Below are 17,697 nucleotides of genomic sequence, written 5' to 3' on the forward strand. Positions count from 1 at the left end.
ACATTAGCAAAGCATCTACCTGGGCCTCTGCCCCCACTTTTACTAAGCACTACTCTCTCGAGCAGCAATCAGCTGCAGACGTACAGTTTGGACTCTCAGTGCTAACCACCGTCAATAAACCAACTCCAAAGCCCCCCCTCCATTGCGGGGTACTGCTCCATAGTCACCTAAAGTGGAGCACCCACAGGGACACTCGAAGAAGAAGAGGTTACTCACCCTGTGCAGTAACTAAGGTTCTTCGAGATGGTTGTCCCTGTGGGTGCTCCACTGCCCCCCATCCCCTCTACTTTGGAGTTCCATGCTGATCCTCTTGGATAGAGAAGGAACTGGGAGCCGGTTGGCTGCGCATGCTAGGTAGCCGCTTGGAGCACACTGCTACTACAGATCTCCGATTATAAGCGCTGGGCGCCAAGACAGCTAAAGTGGAGCACCCACAGGAACAACCATCTTGAAGAATCTCAGTTACTGCACAGGGTGAGTAACCTCATTAAAATAGGACAGAAAATAACTACTGCTAGGCGCTCCAAATTGGGTTAGGTGCTTTTAGTATTCACGTCTTTTGGATCTGGCAACACTGCAGTGCTTCTAGCTCTCTAGATTTGCTTTATATAGCCAAATCTTTCACCCCAAATTTGAACCTTTGTAAGTACCTGCATAGATAATACAACTCTGATAGCAAGAGGCAATTGTTAGATAGAAAAGCATGGACGTGTACTGCCAAGTTACTCAGATCTTTAGTTACTTTTAAGTAGCCTTTCTTTTCATGGCTAAATTGTAATTATTTGTGGACTGTGTAGCTATGAAATCAGACTTCATTTATTGTGTTAGTATAGAAATATTTTATGGCTTTTATTAGCCAATAGGATTGGAATATGCTGTTTGGCATTGTAGCCTGAGATGTCACAATCCTACCTCCAAATATTAAACTTTTCAGATTTAAAAAAAAATTATGCTGATCTCAATTTTTCTTGTTTCTTTTTCTCTTTAAGAACTGGAACCTCATAAAATATCTAAATGTAGAGACACTATTCCCACTGGCTTCCTGTGGCCTCTTTCCTTTATTTTTATCAGCTCTTTTCTCCCTGATATGCAAGACTGATTTTTGTTTGTTTTTTATATTCTATTTTTTTATTTGGTCAATTCTGTAGTTACTTGGTAGAGGAAGGAATGAAGCTGCTTGTGAGTGGTATTTGGGGAAGAGAGAATGCATCATCCTGGTTGGCATTAAATGATTTTTTCCTGCTGTTTAGCCAGCTTGGTCCTCAAGCCACTAGAACTTCTGTTGCCTGCATGAACATAACTTTTTTCAGTCACATAGCTAAGGGACATCTTCAGTTGCACAGATTTTAAAAAGGGAAACATGGACGTTGATTCAGAGGGAGAGAGCTGTGTTGTATGCTTAGAGGCACACAAGCCCAGAGAGAGAGTTCATAGTTTAACTTGCAAGCAGTTATTCCACAAGAGATGCTTTGAATTCTGGCTGTCAAAGCATAAAACATGCCCAGAGTGGAACTGTGACATCTTAAAAGTGAATTGAAGGAAATGAATTAAGCCTTTAAAATCTCTAATTTTGAAAGACTCCTAGCACTGCTATTCTTGATGAGAATACAATAGCCATTTTATATATGCTCTAGTAAGAGGCCAGATAAATTTGTGGACTAAAAACATGCTTCTTTAGAGAATTATGATCCATTTCTGTGACTTTGGTTATCTTTCATAACCTTTACAATGCAACTTTTGAAGGAGAGGATTTAAAACTCATGTTTGTTCAGAAAAGTTTGGGATTTTATTTAACCACACAGTTTTTTGTGTTTAGAAATCTGCCAGCCATAGTTTAATTTTCTTCACTTAATTTTGGGTCTATGTACAATTAACAAAATTGTGAATGAAGTGTGCAACTTGTGGAAATGCTGATTTATTAATTTAACCTCTCTAAAATTAAAAAGGTATTATCTTTTCTGTAGCATTACGGATCCAGTCCTGAAAACCCTTACTTGGGTAAGAAGCCCTTAACTCTCTTGAGTAGGGCCTTTGAAATCACCTGAATAATAGTGTTTGTAGGGTTGGGTCATTATGAAACATTGTTAGTTTTGCTATTTAAAAAAAAAATCTTCTAAGGAGAAAAACACTTGTGATTTCAAAATATTAAGCTGAACTCTCATAACACAGATACACTTTTGTTCTTCTCCACCATCCTGCAGTTATTAAAAGAACATTTACATTTCAAATGCTCAGATAAATTTTAGTCTCCTCTTGGTCTACATTGGAAGTCCCTATTGGAAATGTATTTCAGTTAAAGTAGATACGTTTTTAGTTGAATTTTAAAGGACCTGTAGTAATGTACTAGATTTTTTTTATTTAGCCCACATACAATTTTTTATCTCAACTAAGAGCTGTATAAACCCATTGCATAAACATAGGTCTGTCTCATTTCAAGAAAAGCTCACCTTGTTCCTGTTACTGGATTAAGTTGATACCCACCTCCAACTAGGGAAATATACTTCTATTTCACTGTTAGAATCTAGTTAGTGGCCTACAACTGTAGAGCTTGCTGTAATCCTAGGCATGGCTAACAGTATGAATCAAAGTAAGGCTGAGAACCAAAGTAGGCCTTGTCAGAATACTAACACTAAATATCATTTTACCAAGTAAGTACATTCCTGACATGAGAGGATGGTAGAGCAACTCACAGACCTCTTAAGTAACTACGTAAACACATTCCTAAGAGGGAGGTCTCTTCCTTTTTCTTGTAGTACTCTTTTTCTTTGAAAATAATCTCTGACTAAGGTTCAGGAGACAGAAGTTTGTGAGGCCGGGATTGTGAGGTGTTCCTTTGCCAAAATGTAGATTTCTCGCTCACACCAATGGGCAGCAGGCCGCATAGGCTGGGGGAGGCTATGCCTCCCCAAACAGCCAGGTGTGGCCCCACCCTCTGTGTGCAGCTCCAGTCCTCCAGCCCCCAGTGCTCCAGCTGGGGCTGGGGAGGCTGCAGCCACCCGCCTTCCTGGCGCTTCGGGGCTGGAGGGGCTGTGGCCACCCTCCCTTCTGCGCGCCAGGGCTGGGGAGGCTGGGGCCATGCACTGCCCGCCGGCTGGAGCACTGGGGGCTGGAGGACTGGAGCTGCATGCAGGGGGTGTAGTTTACTGTGAAACTTGCTCATTGAAGATTTTGGAAGGAAAAAGTACAAGATGAAAAACAGCTTTAAACCTTTCTTGTTGGTACATCAGTGCTCAAGGTTGTAAGAGTTTTATTTTGTCAGTTTAAAAAAAAGGGCAATAGCATATCAACAGTATGCATATACAATAGTATATTGATTACAAAGTATAACCCTGTATTGTAATGTAATGAATCTAGATGGCAAAAATTCCAACTCCAACTAGCAAAAATAAGATTGTTTCACACTTAGTATGGTTGTTTTGGGGATATCAAAAGTCTGCTTACATTGGTTTGTGTGCTGAAGCAGAGGGTTTAGTTCTCCACCACAGAATGCTGGCTGTGAAAGTACGTTTTTCATAGAGTAATATAGAGAAAACTAAGTCAGTACTTTAGTGTTTTTAGCAAGTACAATTACAGGTATGCAAATAAGTTAGTCCTTGTTAATACATTGGCTCATGAGCATGTGATGTCACAATCCCATTACCCAACAATGAGCTGTTTATGACTATTTTGAAATCAGCCTTTTAACTATATTTTTCTTCTGTTTGTAAGAAACACACTGGCAGGCTGTCAGAATGGAGGAGACCAGAGGAACTTATTCTGTTTTTACAGGCGTTTAATGTTTTATTCTCTTTAGTTAACTGTTCTTAAGTATGATCATTTTGTTTTGTTTTACTAGTTATGTAATTGTTTGGCTGAGAAAGGAATGAAGTTGCTTGGGACTAGTGCTTGGAGAAGAGGGGACAAATTGTCCTGGTTGCTGTGTCTTGGTGTCTTTCTGGTGCTGAGTCTGCATGTCTCCCGAGCCAATGCCTTTTGGGTTGCTCATCTGAACATATCGTTTCAAATACGGAACCAGACGGTATGGGAGCGGGCTGACAATGGAGTATTTGGAAAAAACTCCCCATTGAAGAAGGTGTCTGGAGTGGTGGTGCCACCAGAAGGACTGAACCAAATTGCCTGCAACCCCTTAACAAACTTCAGCAGGCCTGTAAACTCTGAGACCTGGATAGCCCTCATTATGAGGGGACACTGTACCTTCACAAAGAAAATAACTGTGGCAGCAGAGAGGGGAGCAGTTGGCGTGATTATCTATAACCATGCAGGCACAGGCAATGGAGTATTTCCTATGATTTACCTGGGTTCAGAAGATATTGTTGCAATTATGATTGGCAATCTGAAAGGCGTGGACATTTTACACTTGATACAGAATGGCATCCAAGTAATAATAGCAATAGAAGTAGGAAAACACTATGGTTCCTGGATGAATCATTATTGGGGGTCCCTTCTCGTCTGCACACTGGTCACGGTGGCCTATTTTACCTTTTACTGTGCTGGAAGGCTAAGGATAGCAAGAACTCAGATCAGGAGATGCCGACAATTAACAGATGTCAAGAAAGCTATTGGTCAACTTGAGCTTCGCATATTAAAACAGGGTGACAAGGAAGCTGATACAGATGGAGAGAACTGTGTAGTGTGTCTGGAAGTATACATGCCCAAAGACGTAGTGCGCATTTTAAGATGCAGCCATATTTTCCATAGGAAGTGCATTGACCCTTGGCTGCTGAAACACAGAACATGCCCAGTGTGCAAATGTGACATCCTCAAAGCTAGGGAAACTGAGCTGCCTGTCAAAAATGAAGCAGAGTCTTTACAAGCTGTAGTGCCAAATGAAGCTCCTAACACCACTTTCCTTAATGAAGAAGATAATCATAATGAATATGTGTTAGTACAAGGTGCAGAGAGACCATCTGTGGATGAATAACTTGCTTCTTCACAGATGGATAATCAAACTATTTCTCTGGTCCTTCATGTTGCTTCACCTTGATCACCTAGTTTGTAAAGGTCAAAATTAAACTTACATTCTTGAAATAAATTCCGAAATTCTGTCAGCATAAATTTTGAACTCTTTTTGCTAATTTCAATAATGCTCTGAAATGTGGAATGGATGAACGTGAATGAACTTGGCAAGTATTTCTATGATAATGAGTATTTTTTATGTAACACTTTTTGGTAACTTAAATGTCACAGTTTACACTTTCCGTATAAAAATAGTTTGGGAAACTTTGCCCTGAAAAAGAATTAAATTGGCTCTGTAACTTATTATATATGAAAAATTTCAGCCTTCACTTTACTGTATGGAATAGAACACATCTGTGTGTTTTTGTGCAGTAGCCGGGTGTGGCAAAGATATACAACTTTGCATTTTAATATATGGATATCACATCCTTTTGGTTAAATGACACCTTCCTAGCTAAGTAAAACACATGATTTTAAAACCAGTTAGGTTTTTTTTTATGTCTGCTACTTTTGATTTAAATTGTATTTCCTATTCTCAGTCTTTTTTGTTGTTGTTGTTGAGGCAGGGGTTTGGAGGGCACTGCTCAGATGCAGGGCCACCCAGAGGTGGGGGCAAGTGGGGCAATTTGCCGCAGGGGCCCCCACAAGAATATAGTATTGCAACTTTTTCTTATGGCAGGGTCCCACGAAATTGCTTTGCCCCAGGCCCCTTGAATCCTCTGGGCGGCCCTGCTCAGATGACATGGGAGACCAGAGAAGCATTGAGGCAGCATTGGGCAGAGTTATAGTTTCTGCTGGGAGTCTGCCTAGGTTTAAGGAACACTTCTTCCCTTTTTCTCTTCCCCGCTCCCCCCTACAACTCTTATCCTTCAAAGGGTATGTCTACACTACGGGATTAATCCGAATTTATATAATTCGAATTTAGGAAACCGATTTTATAAATTCGAATGTATTCGGCCACACTAGGCACATTAATTCGGTGGTGTGCGTCCAAGCTACCGTACTAGCATCGATTTCCAGAGCGTTGCATTGTGGGTAGCTTTCCCATAGCTATCCCATAGTTCCCGCAGTCTCCATCCCCCCTTGGAATTCTGGGTTGAGACCCCAGTGCATGATGGGGCAAAAAACATTGTCGCAGGTGGTTCTGGGTACAGCCTCCCCCTCCCTCCCTGAAAGCAACGGCAGACAACCATTTCGCGCCTTTTTTCCTGAGTGAACTCTGCAGACTCCATACCGCAGCAAGCATGGATCCCGCTCAGCTCCAGAACGCAGTCATGAACATTGTAAACACCTCGCGCGTTCTCGTGGAGTTTATGCTTACCCAGGACCAGAAAAAAGAGGCGAGGAGGAGGAGGCGGCGACTGCAGCGCAGCGACAAGCGTGATGAGGACATGTACATGGACCGTGAATTCTCTCAGACCGCGGGCCCCGGTGCTTTGGAGATTATGATGTTAATGGGCCAGGTTATAGGCTTGGAACGCCGATTCTGGGCCCGGGAAACAAGCACAGACTGGTGGGACCGCATAGTGTTGCAGGTGTGGGACGATTCCCAGTGGCTGAGAAACTTTCGCATGCGTAAGGGCACTTTCATGGAACTTTGTGACTTGCTTTCCCCTGCCCTGAAGCGCCAGAATACCAAGATGAGAGCAGCCCTCACAGTTGAGAAGCGAGTGGCGATAGCCCTGTGGAAGCTTGCAATGCCAGACAGCTACCGGTCAGTCGGTAATCAATTTGGAGTGGGCAAATCTACTGTGGGGGCTGCTGTGATGCAAGTAGCCAAAGCAATCACGGAGGTGCTGCTACGAAAGGTAGTGACTCTGGGAAATGTGCAGGTCATAGTGGATGGCTTTGCTGCAATGGGATTCCCTAACTGTGGTGGTGCGATAGATGGAACCCATATTCCTATCTTGGCACCGGAGCACCAGGGTACCCACTACATAAACCGCAAGGGGTACTTTTCAATGGTGCTGCAAGCACTTGTGGATCACAAGGGACGTTTCACCAACATCCATGTGGGCTGGCCGGGAAGGGTTCATGACGCTCGCGTCTTCAGGAACACCAATCTGTTTAAACGGCTGCAGCAAGGGACTTACTTTCTGGACCAGAAAATAACCATTGGGGATGTTGAAATGCCAATTGTTGTTCTTGTGGACCCAGCCTACCCCTTAATGCCATGGCTCATGAAGCCATACACAGGCAGCCTGGACAGGAGTCAGGAGTTGTTCAACTACAGGCTGAGCAAGTGCAGAATGGTGGTAGAATGTGCATTTGGCCATTTAAAAGGTCGCTGGCGATCCTTACTGACTCGCTCAGACCTCAGCCAAACCAATATCCCCATTGTTATTACTGCTTGCTGTGTGCTTCACAATCTCTGTGAGAGCAAGGGGGAGACCTTTATGGGAGGGTGGGAGGCTGAGGCAAATCGCCTGGCTGCTGATTACGCGCAGCCAGACACCAGGGCGATTAGAAGAGCACACCAGGAAGCGCTGCGCATTAGGGAAGCTTTGAAAACCAGTTTCATGACTGGCCAGGCTACAGTGTGAAATTTCTGTTTGTTTATCCTTTATGAAAACCCGCCCCCTTTATTGACTCATTCTCTGTAAGGAACCCACCCTCCCCCTTCCCCCAGCTTGCTTTCAAAGGAAATAAAGTCACTATTGTTTAAAAATCATTTATTCTTTATTAATTGATTATAAAAAGAGGGAGAGAACCTGAGTGGGGTTTGGGAGGAGGATCAGCGGGAAGGAAAAGCCCACTAAAAAAAGGTTAAAAAAATGGCAGCCTTTTGCTTGGGCTGTCCACTGGGGTGGAATGGGAGGGTGTACGGAGCCTCCCCCCCGTGTTCTTACACGTCTGGGTGAGGAGGCTATGGAACATGGTGAGGAGGTAGGGGGGTTATACAGGGGATGTAGCGGCACTCTGTTCTCCAGCAGCCGTTCCTGAAGCTCCACCAGACGCCGGAGCATGTCTGTTTGCTCACGCAGCAGCCCCAGCGTTGCATCCTGCCTCCTCTGATCTTCCTGACGCCACCTCTTCTCACGTTGGTCTGTCCTCTCCTCACGTTGGTCCCTCATGTCCTCACGTTGGTCCCTCCTGTCCTCACGTTCACTGGCTTCTTTCCTATACTTGCAAACCGTGTCCTTCCACTCATTCAGATGAGCTCTTTCACTCCTGGTGGATTGCATGATTTCTGCAAACATCTCGTCTCGCGTCTTCTTTTTCCGACGCCTTATCTGGGATAGCCTTCGGGAAGGAGGAGGGAGGCTTGAAACATTTGCAGCTGCTGGAGGGAGTGAAAAAAGGAGAGAATTTTTTTAAAAGATACATTTTTCAGAACAATGCTTATACTCTTTCACGGTGACAAATACTATTCACATTACATAGCACATGTGATTTCTGTGCAAGATCGCATTTTGCCTCTTAATATTGAGTGCCTGTGGCTTTGCTGCTAGAGATCACAGACGCAGGTCCGGGCAACAGAATTCAGCTTGCATGCTGCCATGGTAAGCCACTGTCTTTAGGCTTCTGCGCCCTGCTTTCCCACATACCAAGCAAAGCCCGTTGTGCTGCAGTTTTCCTGTTAACCTTCAGCAGCAGAAAACAAGCTAACACCCCCCCACCATCCAATTGTCTGGGATGAGTGCTTTATCCCTCCCCCCACCGCGTGGCTGGTATCAGGGAAGATCCCTGCAGGAACCAAACTAACCCCCCCCCCCCCCAACCCGCCATGAATTCTCTGGGATGAGTGCTTTATCCCTCCCCCCACCGCGTGGCTGGTATCAGGGAAGATCCCTGCTAGCAAAACGCGAAAAGCTCTGGGCCAATCCTCCCCCCCCCCCCCCTTTGCACTTGGCTAAATGCAGGGAAGGATTTCTTTTCAGCCACAGGCAAACAGCCCAGTAGGAACGGCCACCTCTGTCCCCTTAATTAAATTCCCGTATTTCAACCAGGTTACCCTAAGCGATATCACTCTCCTGAGGATTACACAGCAAGATAAAGAACGGATGTTGCTTGAATGCCAGCAAACACCGGGACCATACGCTGCCAGGCTTTGTCATGCAATGATACCAGATTACTTGCTACTAGCATGGCGTGGTCAAGTGTCCTACCATGGAGGACGGAATAAGGCTGCACTGCCCAGAAACCTTGTGGCAAGGCTTTTGGAGTACCTCCAGGAGAGCTTCATGGAGATGTCCCTGGAGGATTTCCGCTCCATCCCCAGACATGTTAACAGACTTTTCCAGTAGCTGTACTGGCTGCGAATGCATCCCAAGTGCTCAGGGCAAATTAATCATTAAAAATGCTTGCTTTTAAACCATGTTTTATATTTTAAAAGGTAAACTCACCTGAGGTCCCTTCCATGGGGTCATGGTCTTGGGTACTGGCTTGGGAGGGTACTTCAGTCAGGGTGAGAAACAGATCCTGGCTGTTGGGGAGAACGGAGAGCTGGGTGCTCTCTGCCAGCTCGTCCTCGTCCTCCTCCTCCTCCTCCTCCTCTTCCCCTTCCGCGGAATCATCAGGTGTACCTGATGAGATTATCCCCATCTCGGAATCCACAGTCAGAGGTGGGGTAGTGGTGGCGGCCCCCCCCTAGAAATGCATTTAGCTCGGCGTAGAAGCGGCATGTCCGCGGCTCTGACCCGGAGCGACCGTTTGCCTCCTTTGCTTTTTGATAGGCTTGTCTGAGCTCCTTGACTTTCACGCGGCACTGATCTGAGTCCCTATTGTGGCCTCTCTCCATCATGCCCTTGGAAATTTTTTCAAAAGTTTTGGCATTTCGTCTTTTCGAACGAAGTTCTGCTAGCACTGAATCCTCTCCCCATATAGCGATCAAATCCAGTACCTCCTGTACGGTCCATGCTGGTGCTCTTTTTCGATTATCAGCCTGCATGGTTACCTGTGCTGATGAGCTCTCTGTGGTCACCTGTGCTCTCCACGCTGTGCAAACAGGAAATGAAATTCAAATGTTCCCGGGGCTTTTCCTGTCCACCTGGCCAGCGCATCCGAGTTCAGATTGCTGTCCAGAGCGGTCACAATGGTGCACTGTGGGATAGCTCCTGGAGGCCAATAACATCGAATTGCGGCCACACTAACCTTAATTCAGATTGACAATACCGATTTTGACGCTACTCCTCTCGTCGAGGAGGAGTACAGAAATCGAATTAAAGGGCTCTTTAATTCAAATTAAATGGCTTCGTTGTGTGGACGGGTCCAGCGTTAATTCGATTTAAAGCAGCTAAATCCGAATTAAAGTCGTAGTGTAGACCAGGCCTCAGACTCAGGAGACAGAGAGAAACTGATTGTTGATAATGATTTACTTACTACATATGTAAATTGACCACACAGCTGATCTACCAGTGTACTAATACAATATGTTGTTTCCTTGTCCTCCCTCCCCTGCCCACGTGTTTGTGTCCCTATCAGTTACATATTTTCTTGTCTCTTAGAATAGACTTTAAGCTTTTGGGGGGCATGGACTGTCATTTCTTACGTTTGTACAGAGCCTGCTAGCACAATAGACCCATGGAGCCCTGATGTGATGGTGATTTCTATGTGCTACCTGGTTGGTGTGGTGCTCTGTCCTGCTCTAGTGGCACCTAACCCAGCTAGAGATTGATGAGTCAGCTACCGCCTTGGCTAAGAGTCATGTGGCTTTTAGCTTGTGCAGTAGAGGCTTGTACACCAAGCTTCAGAGGTCCCAGGTTTGATGCTGATGACGAGTCTGTCGGCATTACAGTACAAAGAATAAATAATGAGAATTATGCTGCCATCTTGTCATTTCTTAAAGAGTACAGGAGGATTAGAGGAAGGAGCCTTTAATTCCCCAGCTTCTTCCACATCTTTTTCCTATGGCTACAGCACTAGCATAATACACTTACTGGTTCCTCACCTGCTTTTTTCACCTAGACACATGTGGTGGAGAAAAGGGACAAGCAACTGCATAGGAAAATAAAAATCACCATACTGGAGGAGACCAGAGGTCCATCTAATCCAGTATGCAGTCTCTGACAATGGAGGAAAGTGTAAGGATGCTGCAGCAGGCAAATGTGGGATAATCTGCCCCCCCCACCCTCCCCACTCACACACACATTACATTTCATCCTAATATCTAAATTGAGATTAGTTTAAACCAAGAAGCATGAGGTTGATATCCTTTCTAAAATGTTGTGTTACTAATTATAACTGGATCTTCTTTATCCATAGACATGTACTATTCCTTTTTCAATCTTGCTAAATTCTTGGTCTCAATGGTTTGTTTGGGAATAACTTCCAAAGTCTAATTGCACATTTTTTTAAAAAGCTGTTCTTTTTATTGGCTTTGAATTTGCCATCTTTTAGTTTCATTAAATATTGTCTTGTTGCTGTGTTATGAGATAGGGAGAACAGATGTTCCCAATGTAACTTCTCTACACTATTCATTCTTTTCTTTTAACATATTCCCTCTTATTTGTCTCCTTTCCATGATAAACAATCCCACTCTTTTTAGTCTGTCTTCCGTGCCGCAATTATTCAACCAGAAAGTGAAGGCAGCTGCTGGAAATAGAAAATGGGACCTTTTCAAACAAACAAACAAACCAACAAAAACCATAAATAAGGGAAAAAACATAAAGTAAGGGGGAAAATAACTTCAGCTGAATGGCAGACAATCTAATCTTACATAATTGAACAAGATGCTTAAAATAATATCAAAGATATTTAAGGTAACACAAACAATAAACATTTGGGTTTGTTTTGCACAGTCCTATAGTAATGAGAGAATGGTTCCAGTGTGGTTTGCAAGTTCACTTTCTCAAACTTTATTGCAGGGTTTTTTTTAACCTGTGAATAAGGAGGAGTTTGTAAAACACATGGGACCAATTTCAAATGTTTGCATAAGTGGGTGCAACACCAATTAGCCAGAGCTGAATTTGGCTTATTAGGTGATTTGGCTCACTAAGTGGATTGACATTTGGGTAAGGGAGACCAAAGAAGATGTTTTAAGTCATAAATGTAGCAGTATTACAATTTATCAGCTGTAATACTTTAGTAATACCCTGATCTGAGGAAACTAGTAAATATTGGTATTTTGTAGATACAGTAGGTAAGTAGTTATCATTATAGATATTTATCATTAATTGGGGCTAGATGTACAGAAGCTTGCGGGAGGGAGGCCACAATAATACAAAATTGAAGTAGTGAGTTGTTGTTTTTTTTTTTTAAAGTGAAAAGAAAACTTAAATTATAAGTTTACATGATATTGTGGTCTAATGGATTTTTGTATCTTACAAACTGGTTAAATATGATTGAAATTACAGTTGCTGAAATTGAGATAATGTAAATTAAATTGTTTAGTAAATTGGCTTTCTAATCTTTTAAGTAGAAAAAAGTAGATTTTTGTCATCAAAATCTCTTAATGTGCATGCACAGCCATGTGGACTTCATTACATTCAGTATTCTGTTTAGTGAATACTACAATGTTTTCAGTTTTGAGTGGCAAGTCCTAGGTCCAGTAAAAAAAAAAAAAAAACCCAACTCCCCACTCCCCCCCCAACCCCCCCCCCCCACTTGTTTAGGTATGTATTTTACATTTTTCAATGCTAGCTTTTCTTAGTCCACAGAAATGTTACTTAAAAGATAAATGTGTTACACAGCTCCATTCTTAGAAGCTGTTTACTCATTATTCCATTATTTTTTTTTATTCAAAAAGTGAATTATTAGATTTTCTTTGAAGGATAATTGATAAGAATAATTGATCCGGTGGTATAAAACTACAGTGAAGTGTTCCAAGCCTATCATAGCAGTAAGATTAATCCAGTTTATTCACAATGATTAGGCTAAAGGAAACCTTTTAAAGTAAATTATTTCAATAGATAAAATAAAAAATGGTAATAATTACTGCAGCTGTAACAGAGGATGCACTTGTGGCCATTTTTATGATAGTTAGGTTAAGCCCATGCTTGAACGCATGTCATTTAGTGAAGATGATATGAAAAGGAGTATTGTATCAATAGAAGGTTATTGTCTAAGTTTGTGTGTTGACCCAGGAGCCGTTTCCAGGGTTGAGATTGGTGATCCATTTCAGTGCTTATATATTTAGGTGATATATGGATTGTAGCAAAGTCAGGAGAGCTCCTCAGGAAAGGAAGTTGGCCTCTTGCCATCAGTCTGTCCTGATTGCATCCTATATGCCAGCCAATCTGACCTCGCCAGCATCAGGTGCTTTGACACCAGCGGTCATGTGGGGTTTTGACGTCTGTGGATGAGGTCCATGTTTAGGTCTACACTGTCCCACTGACTTCAGTCTGACTGATGATGGCATCAGTGTTGGGTACCTCAGTCTGACAGCCTATATGCTGAGTGGATAAATATGGTAGACTGGGATTGTTCTGGGAAAGTGATTTTTTGTATAGAACAGGAAATCTTTCACAAGAAAGATCTATGACCCAACCTGAACAGGCAGAAGGTATCTCAAAAGGCTGCTGGCTGACCCACCTAGTGCAGTGTTCCATAGAAATAAACTGATCCTTTGTCCTCACCCATTGCTCGTGGAGGGTGGCTTTACTGTATTGGTACAGCTTTGCTGGTATAGCTGCATCCATATTAGGAGCACTAGCTGGTATACTGGTATAGCATACTGGTAAAGCACTCCCACTGAGGTTTCCGTTTTCCACTTAGTTTAATCCATGAATGTGTTTATCTCCAAGCCCCGGTAGCTTCCTTGCTGAGGCTAGGTTATGTAGTTTAGCTAATTAGGACTAAGCTTAGTTTCAAATACAAGAACAATAGGGGGAAAAAATCTTCTGTAAACTTACTACTAAACACATACTTTAAACCAATGCACTAATTATCAAAATGAACAACCTGACTCAGGGAGAGGATTGGGTTTTGTGTATGCCCTACTCTGGAGGAATGGAAGTGAAGGACTGGGGGGATAGACTTTATTGGGGTGCTTATAACAATGGCTATGGAAATGGGTGCTGGCAAGAAAGTGTATGCAATGAGAGCTAAAGTGTGTACCTTGTAGAGATGAGGCATTCTGTAAAGTATGACCCCAGACCATGGGAGTGCAGAAATTCAGCCAGAGAGGCTCCCTGAAGAGTGGCTTGTGTACTGTGGAATGGTGGTAGACGGAGTAATGGAACCATTCCAGCTGCAATGCCAGTGCTGTCTGACTTCCCTGCAGCACATCATCCTTCAGACAGTGGGGTTTACTATAAACTTTCATTAAACTTTTTTTAAGCAAGGCAATTCAGGCACAAAAACTTAACAGGAGCTTTAAGTTTCAGGAGAAAAACCGCAACAAACACAATAGAAAGCATGGAATTTTGCATTTAAAGTGAAATGAATCATATGCCTTCAGTACAAGGAACAAGAATGTCTTAATGACTTTTTAATGCATTGTATTGTGTCATATTTGTAGAAATTAGAGAGGCTATCAAAATTAAGAACCCAATAATAGTGGGGGATTTCAATTATCCCCATATTGACTGGGAACATTTCACTTCAGGACGAAATGCAGAGATAAAATTTCTCGATACTTTAAATGACTGCTTCATGGAGCAGCTAGTACGGGAACCCACAAGGGGAGAGGCGACTCTAGATTTAATCCTGAGTGGAGCGCAGGAGCTGGTCCAAGAGGTAACTATAGCGGGACCACTTGGAAATAGTGACCATAATACAATAGCATTCAACATCCCTGTGGTGGGAAGAACACCTCAACTGCCCAACACTGTGGCCTTTAATTTCAAAAGGGGGAACTATACAAAAATGAGGGGGTTAGTTAGACAAAAGTTAAAAGGTTCAGTGACTAAAGTGAAATCCCTGCAAGTTGCGTGGGCCCTTTTTAAAGACACCATAATAGAGGCTCAACTTCAATGTATACCCCAAATTAAGAAAAACAGTAAAAGAACTAAAAAAGAGCCACCGTGGCTTAACAACCATGTAAAAGAAGCAGTGAGAGATAAAAAGACTTCCTTTAAAAAGTGGAAGTCAAATCCTAGTGAGGCAAATAGAAAGGAGCACAAACACTGCCAACTTAAGTGCAAGAGTGTAATAAGAAAAGCCAAAGAGGAGTTTGAAGAACGGCTAGCCAAAAACTCCAAAGGTAATAACAAAATGTTTTTTAAGTACATCAGAAGCAGGAAGCCTGCTAAACAACCAGTGGGGCCCCTTGACGATGAAAATACAAAAGGAGTGCTTAAAGATGATAAAGTCATTGCGGAGAAACTAAATGGATTCTTTGCTTCAGTCTTCACGGCTGAGGATGTTAGGGAGATTCCCAAACCTGAGCTGGCTTTTGTAGGTGACAAATCTGAGGAACTGTCACAGATTGAAGTATCACTAGAGGAGGTTTTGGAATTAATTGATAAACTCAACATTAACAAGTCACCAGGACCAGATGGCATTCACCCAAGAGTTCTGAAAGAACTCAAATGTGAAGTTGCGGAACTATTAACTAAGGTTTGTAACCTGTCCTTTAAATCGGCTTCGATACCCAATGACTGGAAGTTAGCTAATGTAACGCCAATATTTAAAAAGGGCTCTAGGGGTGATCCCGGCAATTACAGACCGGTAAGTCTAACGTCGGTACCGGGCAAATTAGTTGAAACAATAGTAAAGAACAAAATTGTCAGACACATAGAAAAACATAAACTCTTGAGCAATAGTCAACATGGTTTCTGTAAAGGGAAATCGTGTCTTACTAATCTATTAGAGTTCTTTGAAGGGGTCAACAAACATGTGGACAAGGGGGATCCGGTGGACATAGTGTACTTAGATTTCCAGAAAGCCTTTGACAAGGTCCCTCACCAAAGGCTCTTACGTAAATTAAGCTGTCATGGGATAAAAGGGAAGGTCCTTTCATGGATTGAGAACTGGTTAAAGGACAGGGAACAAAGGGTAGGAATTAATGGTAAATTCTCAGAATGGAGAGGGGTAACTAGTGGTGTTCCCCAAGGGTCAGTCCTAGGACCTATCCTATTCAATTTATTCATAAATGATCTGGAGAAAGGGGTAAACAGTGAGGTGGCAAAGTTTGCAGATGATACTAAACTACTCAAGATAGTTAAGACCAAAGCAGATTGTGAAGAACTTCAAAAAGATCTCACAAAACTAAGTGATTGGGCAACAAAATGGCAAATGAAATTTAATGTGGATAAATGTAAAGTAATGCACATTGGAAAAAATAACCCCAACTATACATACAACATGATGGGGGCTAATTTAGTTACAACGAGTCAGGAAAAAGATCTTGGCGTCATCGTGGATAGTTCTCTAAAGATGTCCACGCAGTGTGCAGAGGCGGTCAAAAAAGCAAACAGGATGTTAGGAATCATTAAAAAGGGGATAGAGAATAAGACTGAGAATATATTATTGCCCTTATATAAATCCATGGTTCGCCCACATCTCGAATACTGTGTACAGATGTGGTCTCCTCACCTCAAAAAAGATATTCTAGCACTAGAAAAGGTTCAGAAAAGAGCAACTAAAATGATTAAGGGTTTAGAGAGGGTCCCATATGAGGAAAGATTAAAGAGGCTAGGACTCTTCAGTTTGGAAAAGAGAAGACTAAGGGGGGACATGATAGAGGTATATAAAATCATGAGTGATGTTGAGAAAGTGGATAAGGAAAAGTTATTTACTTATTCCCATAATACAAGAACTAGGGGTCACCAAAAGAAATTAATAGGCAGCAGGTTTAAAACAAATAAAAGGAAGTTCTTCTTCACGCAGCGCACAGTCAACTTGTGGAACTCCTTACCTGAGGAGGTTGTGAAGGCTAGGACTATAACAATGTTTAAAAGGGGACTGGATAAATTCATGGTGGCTAAGTCCATAAATGGCTATTAGCCAGGATGGGTAAGAATGGTGTCCCTAGCCTCTGTTCGTCAGAGGATGGAGATGGATGGCAGGAGAGAGATCACTTGATCATTGCCTGTTAGGTTCACTCCCTCTGGGGCACCTGGCATTGGCCACTGTCGGTAGACAGATACTGGGCTAGATGGACCTTTGGTCTGACCCAGTACGGCCTTTCTTATGTTCTTATGTTCACATATGGTATATTTCACTCTTAACTGTGAAATTCACTTCCTTTGCGGTTTTCTGTCACAAACCTAATATTTTTTAAATATAGCCTTTATGCATGAATGTTCCTGGATTTTTATTTATTTTTATCTTAAGATAGTTTTCTCTAAAGTATGTGATAAGCTGTTATATTAAGGATGTTGTGATTTATTTATTTTCAATGACTTCTATAAGGAAATTACCATTCATTAAGAGTCTATCCTGAGGCTGGATAGAAGCATTAAAGAAGTCAGATCAGATCATTCTCAGTAGATATGTATGAGCTCTCTATGGTGTGCAAATTGTACCCTGAAATTTCGTATCTATGTAACATCTTTGTAATCCACTCTAATAATGTGTCATGTATTTGTTGAATTAAATACCTTGAAATACCTTTGTGTTGTAATACTACTAAAAATTTTACTCCTGGGGGAATTCTGTGCCACTGCGCATGCACAGAATTTATGTCCCCCACAGATTTCTTTGCTTCCCCACAGAAAAATGACTTTCTGAAAGGGCAGCAAACGGAAGCCACAGGAGAGGTCATGCGACCCTCTCAACTATGTTTCTGGTGCCCAGGGCAGCCGGCAGAGAGGGAAATCAATGTGGAGCAGGGGGTGGAACTGGAGAAGACCCAGCTGGTGGCTCCTACCCTGTGGCGTGCTCAGCTGCTAGTCTCCAGCTGGGCTGGGGAGGACG

General features: G+C 42.6%; 2 protein-coding genes across 15 annotated transcripts in view; both read left to right on the plus strand.

Moving 5' to 3' along the window:
• The window catches only part of CADPS2 (calcium dependent secretion activator 2), a 581,803-nt gene that overhangs the window by 151,972 nt on the left and 412,134 nt on the right, over positions 1–17,697 (plus strand). The gene's annotated exons all lie outside the window — the stretch shown is intronic.
• Positions 3,863–4,921, plus strand: RNF148 (ring finger protein 148). The gene has a single exon (XM_065423574.1). The coding sequence runs from the start codon at positions 3,863–3,865 to the stop codon at positions 4,919–4,921; it is 1,059 nt and encodes a 352-aa protein (XP_065279646.1).

This window comes from Emys orbicularis, chromosome 1, assembly GCF_028017835.1.
Source record: "Emys orbicularis isolate rEmyOrb1 chromosome 1, rEmyOrb1.hap1, whole genome shotgun sequence".
NCBI classification, from domain to species: domain Eukaryota; kingdom Metazoa; phylum Chordata; order Testudines; family Emydidae; genus Emys; species Emys orbicularis.

Excerpts from the sequence above, each read along its gene's own strand:
- RNF148 (XM_065423574.1), top strand. The coding sequence starts at position 3,863 with ATGAAGTTGCTTGGGACTAGTGCTTGGAGAAGAGGGGACAAATTGTCC.